This window comes from Lygodium microphyllum, chromosome 23 (assembly GCF_053477565.2).
Source record: "Lygodium microphyllum isolate KBCC chromosome 23, Lygodium_microphyllum_v1.1.10, whole genome shotgun sequence".
In the NCBI taxonomy this organism is placed as follows: Eukaryota; Viridiplantae; Streptophyta; class Polypodiopsida; order Schizaeales; family Lygodiaceae; genus Lygodium; species Lygodium microphyllum.
The window spans coordinates 74,059,326-74,067,755 of NC_141157.1; the positions used below are offsets into that span (position 1 = coordinate 74,059,326).

The 8,430-nt window shown below is 42.4% G+C and overlaps 1 protein-coding gene across 2 annotated transcripts; it reads left to right on the forward strand.

Annotated features, from left to right (window-relative positions):
* The first annotated feature begins 2,858 nt into the window (after window positions 1–2,858).
* LOC148016338 (uncharacterized) lies at window positions 2,859–6,053 on the forward strand. Of its 2 annotated transcripts, XM_087664107.1 has the most exons (3): window positions 2,859–3,777; window positions 3,933–4,040; window positions 4,151–6,053. In XM_087664107.1, the coding sequence occupies exons 2-3, from the start codon at window positions 4,028–4,030 to the stop codon at window positions 5,653–5,655; spliced, it is 1,518 nt and encodes a 505-aa protein (XP_087520233.1). In that variant the 5' UTR covers window positions 2,859–3,777; window positions 3,933–4,027; the 3' UTR covers window positions 5,656–6,053. The 2 variants fall into 2 exon arrangements, with proteins under 2 accessions (XP_087520233.1, XP_087520234.1); XM_087664108.1 differs by lacking the exon at window positions 3,933–4,040.
* Window positions 6,054–8,430: the final 2,377 nt, after the last annotated feature.

Here is an 8,430-nt window from a genome sequence, read left to right on the forward strand (position 1 = left end):
TCTCACAAGGAACAAAAGAGACCAACTAGAGGCACAATGTACTGAGCAATGCAACAGAAGCTCAGTACATAACCAACCAAGATGCATACATCACTGACAACATCATGAGACAGAGATAGGTGCCGGCCCAAAAGTAATGTCAGATCGATGACCCACTAAGCATCAATTGTATACATAAAGCATGACAAGAGCATGTGCATGTGCATGAGACAGAGATAGGTGTCGGCCCAAAAGTAATGTCAGATCGACCCTCGATCGACCCACTAAGCATCAATTGTGTACATAAAGCATGACAAGAGCATGTGCATGTCACCAAGTCCCACGGTCTCACTATAAGACCCTTAAGCTCAAATGCATAACCAAAAGCTCAATGTAATTTCCAAATATTAAGAAATGGCTCTCATTGGAATGAAAGTCGAATGTCAAACAATCAAACAAAGCTCAAAACATCATGTGGAAGGCATCCATATATCCAAGATTCAAGTGGCATACATTTGGGAGCATTCGATCCAAGTATATTGCAAAGCTCTTACTAAAGCATCAAATAGCCACACATACGCAAAAGTAATGTCAGATCGACCCTCGATCGACCCACTAAGCATCAATTGTGTACATAAAGCATGACAAGAGCATGTGCATGTCACCAAGTCCCACGGTCTCACTATAAGACCCTTAAGCTCAAATGCGTAACCAAAAGCTCAATGTACTTTTCAAATATTAAGAAATGGCTCTCATTGGAATGAAATTCGTATGTCAAATAAGCGAACAAAGCTCAAAACATCATGTGGAAGGCATCCATATATCCAAGATTCAAGTGGCATACATTTGGGAGCATTCGATCCAAGTATCTTGCAAAGCTCTTACTAAAGCATTAAATAGCCATACATAACAATGAATGACAGCCAATGTCAAGATTCAAAGCTCCAATCTTAGCTCAAATGCAATCCAGAAGCATAACCAAGCATGTAACATGAACCGTAAGCATTGGTATATCATCTAGAATAATCGGTAAGCACCTAAGAGCAATAGGCATAACCAAAAATGTAACATGAACCATAAACATTGGTATATCACTAGGAATAATCGATAAACACCTAGGAGCAATAGACATATGCTTTCATTGATAAAATAGGCTTCATCCTTGGTTATTATAGTAGTAAAAAACCTTTGTAAAATTGAGCAAAAGACTACTCAAATCAGTCCCAAAGCATTCCAATACATTGGCATAACATCCTAGATGATTTAGCCTAGATATCTTAGGAAGCATAAGTGACCTCCTGACAATGAATAAAGTGTTGTCCTGAACCCTATGATAGCAAACTATCACAAACTATGAAATAATAGCTAATCCCAGGAGCTCCAATTGATGCCCAAACTCATGCGAGAGATGTCACGGAAGTTTCCAATATTGCCAAGAGCTGGGAGGAGTGTCAAGAGTTGGAAGATGAGGTAGGCTGATCAGGAAGTAGCAGATAGCAAACAAGTGCAAATCACACAGATGTTGTTGCCCCTATGTTGCTCCTACTACTAGTGCTGAGTGAGTGTTACTAAGCACTTGTTGAAGCTTAGGCAATGGTTTTGAAGCTCCGGAACAAGCCTCAAGTGGAGGAAGCAACTAGAAAAGAAGTGGGAGCAAGATTCATACCTTAGGAAGAATGGGCTCAAGCTCTTGGGGAAGATGGCTCTAATACCAGTTGAAGGGAGTGAGCCCTAAAGTGGAAGCATGGAGTGGAAGCAAGAGCTATGGTGGGAGGAGCAAGAGCAAGAGAGAAAGAGGCACACAATGTGGAAACTCCAACAGTCACAATGTGTGAGTGGCCTTCCCTTTATTCAAATACCACTAAAAAAATAAAGAATGAAACAATAGTGATGGGCGCTCACCACCTGCAATGTACAGGTGTGCGAGTACTATCAATGTAACTAATACACAGGTGGCTAAGCACATGCAATTCTTCTTAATGGTTTGCAATTCACTAGAAAGTAAGCCTCACTTTTTTTTTTTGAATACCTCATTGAGAGGTGAACTAACATTTGGTTATAATGCTTCACAGTGGCCATGTCTCTTGCTCTCTCTCTATCTCAGGCTTAGGGGTGGTGGTGTCTTTGTCTCACACACTCTAGTGGTCACATGTGTAGAGTGAATAAAGCTTTGCTTTTTTTAATATTTTGGGCAATAGAAATACAAGATTGAACGCAAACGTGATCAAGTGTGTGCGACGTGTGAACGCAGGTGTGTATTTTGTGTGTATAGGCGTGGGAACCAGCTCTAAAGCACGGCGGCAGCAATGCGGGAGGGGCGTGGCGGTGGGAGACCTGGAGCCGTGAAAACGAGCTGGGGTTCCGGGGAGCCGTGAGAATAAGCGGCGGGATGACGGCGACGTCAGGTTGTGATTTGGTGTGCGGTCTCTCACTGAGAAAGCGACTGTGCGTGTGGAAGAAAAGGCTGTCTCTGCCATGAGAACTCTTCTGAGAGGCCGCAGCAGCAGCGGAAGAAGAAGAAGAAGCCGGGCTGCCCAAGGAACCGTGGCAGTAACTCCATCATTTTCATCTATTAAAGAAATTCCCATGTTTAATTACGGAAAATAGCCGATTTTATAATTAAAATTGTACTTAAAATATTTTCCCAACCCCTTGTTTTTTTAATAATTTAAAATGTCCAAAACTTTATCGATTTTCATCGAGATAAATTTCAATTTCGGAAATTCTTTTTTTCCCATATGAAAAACACCCTTAAACAAAGGTACATTTTGAAATTCGAAGGGTAATTCCAGAATTTTCTCTGGTAAGATAGTCCGGACCTTTGGACAAAATACCAATTTTATTTTACGCATATTACTTGGTCGTTTGCTTATATTTTTAGAAACCAGCATAATGTGCTCTTGCCGCTACACACCCGCATATGCTACTACAAGCCTGTCCAAAGAACAGAACCTTCAACCACCCCTTCTCTCTCTCTCACGGTGTCTGTGTCTGTCTGTCTGTCTGTCTGTCTGTCTGTTGGTGCATGCTAGCTAGGGTTTCCACCCCCTGCCATGGCCGCCTCCTTGCTTTCTCCCCCTACCTTCCTTCCCGTTTACCTGCCCGATCGTCCTCTCCGTCCCTCAGTGCAAGGCATCGTTCACATCGGCCCGCCGACTTAGTCTTCTCCTCCCTCACATCTCCATGTCTCCCTAGGGTCACCTGCATGCATTCCTTCAGTTTTTTCTCCAGCTGCATTTCTTCCTTCCGTTTTGCATCTCTCTTCGCTCGTTAAGCCTTTGTAGTCTTCCACAGCTCCAGCAAATTCATCTCCTTCCGTCGGCTTCAGATACTCGCACGCAGATCTTCCTTTGCATATACTTCCCCCGTTTCGTAGAGATAATGTACCATCCGAACGTTCTTCTTCGCAAATGCAACCCTTTTTAGAAGCGAAGCTGGACAGAGTTCAAAGAATATCGCCTTCTCAAATCGGTGGATTCCTCTGTGGATAAAATACAATTTTTGCTGACCAGAGGAGCTCCTCCACAGCAGGTTTTGTGTGACCCATTGCAAAGAGGCAGCGCGAAGTTCAAAAGGGAAAAAGTGAGGTAAAGCAACAGCGAGAAAGGTGTGCGAAGTCAGGGATGCAGCTTGTCAACTGAAAACACCTGAAGAGTAGAAAGAGAATAAGGCAGCTTTAGGCCTGATCAGATTAAGAAGGAAACTCCACGTCTGTTTTAGGGAAATTGTCTTTATTGTTCTCCCAACATACATTCATCTCTTTCTGGACAACAACAGCTGCAGAGGGACATTGAAGAGGTAGGTTTTATGAAACAAGTTGAATGTTCTATTTGGTGCTTTATGTTATATTCTGAGGACGAGCTTACATTCAATGGTCCTGACTCCTGTGCTTTGTTTAATATTATGATCTGATGTGGCCTAAATATTCATAAGCGTACCTCTTGAATGTTCAGTTGTGAATTAAAAGGATCCAACTGCAAACGATTACAAGGGCCTTTATACACACATGTAGGTGCACGTGCAACGGAATATTTACACAGCATTCTTCATGCTTCTCACTTGTAAGAGGCTCCCCACAGATGAATATGCAAAATTGTTTCTTTCTGGTTACAAGGATTGCAAACATTTCTTGAGAACTGCTTGTAACGGTCTTGTAATTTTTTGGAAACAGCTGATAAGAAAGTGGATCCAGGCAACCCTGGCCTCTCAAGAATGGGTTGCACATCATCTAAGCATCGATCAGGCAGAGATCGCTTCAATGCTTCATATTCTCGCAGCTTGTCTCTACCAGCAGATGCCACAAGGTTGGATGCACAGGAGGGCTCCACTAACAGTTTTGTTTCAGGCATCCATTACAGGAGCAGATTACTGGTATCATGCCCTTTGAAGCTTAGACCTGTTGAGGAGGAAGAGTTGGAGCCTGAAGCACAAGCAGGTTCAGGTGCAGCATTAAATGGCTTGGAGGACACTCACATTGGCCTTCCTGAGAGTCTACACGACAGGAGGAAGCGCAAACTGTATGAACGGTCAGCAACTTTCCATTCCAGCCAGAATGATACCAAAGGTTCTGCTTGGGGTGAAGATGAAGAAGAAAATAGTTTGTTAGGCAGGGACAGAACGATGCCCAAATTGTCATACAGGCTTTCAAACTGTTTTGCATCTGAAGAGTTTACACATGGATTCACTGGACTGAGGTTACTCTTAAGTCCTGTTGCTACTCCAAAGCATGGAATTATGCCTTCAACCAGGGGTGCAGCTCTCAGCAAGTTTATTTCTTCAAATGGAAGGTCTTCATTGAGAACACTAACTCTGCCGACAAAGCCACCTGATGCAGGAACTCTAATCTCCAAGCCTGAGGAGGTGAACACAGAGGATGAACTAGCAGAACCTGGTAGCCCTCTTTTTGATCCTTCACTTCTTGCCACTTTTGAAAAGGCTTTGGAGACATCTGATGACAGTTGGCTAAGCTTAGACATGAGCAGCAGCAGTTCCAGGAATACTTCGTCAGAAACATGTTCCGATGCTGACAGTCCAGAATGGCCCAGAGCAAAAGAGGATGTTCACCAAGAAAGTTGCTATGGATTTTATGGCCCCCAGGCAGTTTGTGAAGAGGTACAACTCAGAGGGGTAAAATGTGCCTCAAAGGTCAACAGCAGTGCTCACAATGCAAATATTGAAAAGTGGACCAAGTTACAGTACCTTGAGCAATTTGAATTTAAAGGTCCACCTGGCTGTGAGGAGAAGATTGTACTCTATTTCACTAGTTTGCGTGGCATAAGGAAGACATTTGAGGACTGCTGCACTCTCCGGATGATATTGAAAGGCTTTGGTGTACATGTTGATGAAAGGGATGTTTGGATGCACTCCAAGTTCAGGCAGGAGCTGACAGATATACTTGGTGAAACATTACCTGTTCCAAGGCTATTTATTAAGGGTAGATATATTGGAGGAGCTGATGAAGTGAAGGTGCTGCATGAGGATGGCATCTTAGCAAAGCTTCTGGAGGGACTTCCTAGTGATGGGAATGATGTTTGTGACCTTTGTGGAGGTGTAAGGTTCATACCATGCAGCACATGTGGTGGAAGCTGCAAGATGATATCTGCTGATGAAGTGATAGCTCGCTGTCCTGATTGTAATGAGAATGGTCTTAGCATGTGCCCTTCATGTGGGTGGTAAGAGGAGCTGCACAAGTTTTCGGATATTCGCCATAACATCTGCATTGCTCAGATGTTCTGACAATTTAGCAGCTGTTCCTCACATACATTCCTAATATGGCCAACTTGGAAGTCACAAGTTTCGCAGAAGCTAGCATTTAACATTGTGATGCTGAATCTCGAGGATTATTCCACCATCATACTACAAATAGTCCTAAATATTCCAAGAACTGTTGTTGCTTGTCCTTGAACTTGAAGCTGTGAGTACTATTTTGGTAAACCAACGTAGATGGATTGTAAGCTACATGGATGACTATAATCACAATCTACAACTATGACAATCATTGTCATTATTATGGGGTGTTATTTTGGCTGTGGCTTTTGCATATAGAAGAAGATACGAGGTATTTGATTTTCAAAGTGTAGGTTCCATGAGCTATACTGGTGAGAGGCTTGAAAAATAAACTTGTCAGCTCTTGGATGGTAGGAATTAACTTTCAAAGTAGGGTTAAATAAGCTAGGTGGCTGATTATTGAAACCTAATTCTAAAACAGCTGAGTCAAGGTTAGATGTAAATGTACGAGGAATCACTAGGAAGTTGATAGAATCTGTCATTGGCCAATATTATAAGGCTATCTGATGCTTTGTTATGGCTGTCATGAGTCAGCTCAAGAGCACCAGAGACTGGATGATTGAATTATTTGGGACTGGGTTGTAATAAATGGTTCACAGCTCATCCAAATGATGTCAACATCTTTGACCTGCCATCTCGTATACTTCAACAAAAAACGTGGAAAGCAGACCCAAAAAGTGTTGTGGGCTCCAGAAGTGTTGTGGTGCTGCCTTTATTCAGCGGAACATATACTGTGGGATAATGTCACAGGACAACTTTGTGTAGGTTTTCAACAGACGGTAAAGGATTCAACTTAGTGGCAGGCATGCACCTGTCCCTCTTCCCCTTCCCCCTCTGCAAACAATCCCCCCTCTCTGTTTTCCTCCCCAGTACAAAGAAAAAAATGCTGGAGAGAAGATAAACGTGAAAACTGTGAAGGCTGATGAAAATCATGCGACAAGCAGGCATATAGGGTTGAGTTAATGGTATTGTACGTAATTTAAAGTTGCCCTGTCCATCCGCCTCTCTTATGGTCACGCACACTAGAGGAGGAAAAACAATGTGGCCTCATAGGTTTCTTGTCTGCCTTGTTAAATTGCCTTGTGTTCAATGTGGCTTCATATAATTTGAAATAGATTTGGCGGCAAATCAGTTGCTTGTGCAGCAAAAGCTTGGCAGTTCCATACTCACCTGGGTGTGGGGCCATGCCCGCCTTGAATTGTGGCAGGCTTGGATAGACATTTGCTGTCTACGTAGGATTCAGGATCCTGTCTGGACTTGCGTGAATCCATAAAGGTAGTCTTTTGCATGCTGATTGGTCCATTTGGACTTGCAAAGTTTTGGACTGAACTAGGGTGAAAGCAGCCTGACCTGCAGTTGATACCCTCTTGCCCCATTGTTCTCAGGACTCTGTTGATCATGAAAGCAATGCCAACCTGACCTACAGTTGATACTCTCTTGGTCCAATCTTTTCCAAGTCGCTATCGTTCATGGAAGCAATGTTAACACTGATTTATTTTTTGGGATATTCTGCACTAAAACGAGATTGGCTTGACTAAGCTCTTCCATAACAAAGGAGCTGCCTTCAATAATCAGTCTGATCAGAAAAAGCAACTCATGAAGCTCAATAAAATTTGAAGCAAAGACACCATTTGGTGAACTTGCTTGTGTTTTTTTCTATGTATCTCTTGCCTTCTGAAGAGAATGTTGCAATTGCTTCGTTTATTTGCTATATTGCCTTGGTTATGGGCTTTTTTTCAGTCGCTAGTGTGGCTCACATCAATTCTTTATGATATTCAACCTATACGGTTGATTATGATGCATGCAGGCTTTTGTCCTTTCCAGGGTTGTGATTATAGCCAATGTGTGTCGAATTTCTTGGTTAGGTTGCAGTCAACTGTAGGTCTTGTCTCGCAATTTAGCACAACAATTGTCTAATTGAATCGAGGATGTGGTGTGCAAGCAATTGGACCCACAAATAATGCTTCATTTTTTAAAGCATGTTGCTTGTTTACAAGGTGTGAGGATGTGGGGTGAATGGTAGGACCCAAGGTATGTTTACATTTTGGTGGATAATGAGGACAGGCGAGTAAGAGAAAACAAGCAATAGCTGTGTAAAGAAAAAGATGTGAAAGATAGGATGTAGAAGGGCCCTCATTTTCAAGGCTTCACCACCTAGAATAGTTCTTGAGTGTTGCTTCCTTATCTAAATGGCCATTGCTAATTCTCTTGCTCATCATCACCATCCCTAACAGTCCTATTCAAGTTCCCTAATGAAGCAAGGTACATGAGAGTTTACTAGAGAAGACTCCATAGAGGATCAAGTGGAACTCTAGTCTCGTTTGTGAGCGTGAATTGGGAAATTTCTTGAATACTCGTGATGTAGCACATAAGAGATGATGAGAAATGAAAGTACAAAAGCTCTTGCACAAACAAAATTTAGTGAATGAACTCTCCATGCTTGAATTGGTGAAGGTCAATGATCCATGTGGCTTAACATATCAATCAACATATGCCCAAGTTGCATACTTTGGAAAGGAATTTGCCAAACTTGAGCAAGGTGGGTGCATAGTAATAGTTAGTTTGATGTTTCTATCTTTGTTGGTGTTGAAAACACTCTGTATCTAAAGTAGCTTCATCTTTGAAGCTTCCTGACACCTCTTGTGCCTAAATATTTGACCAAGA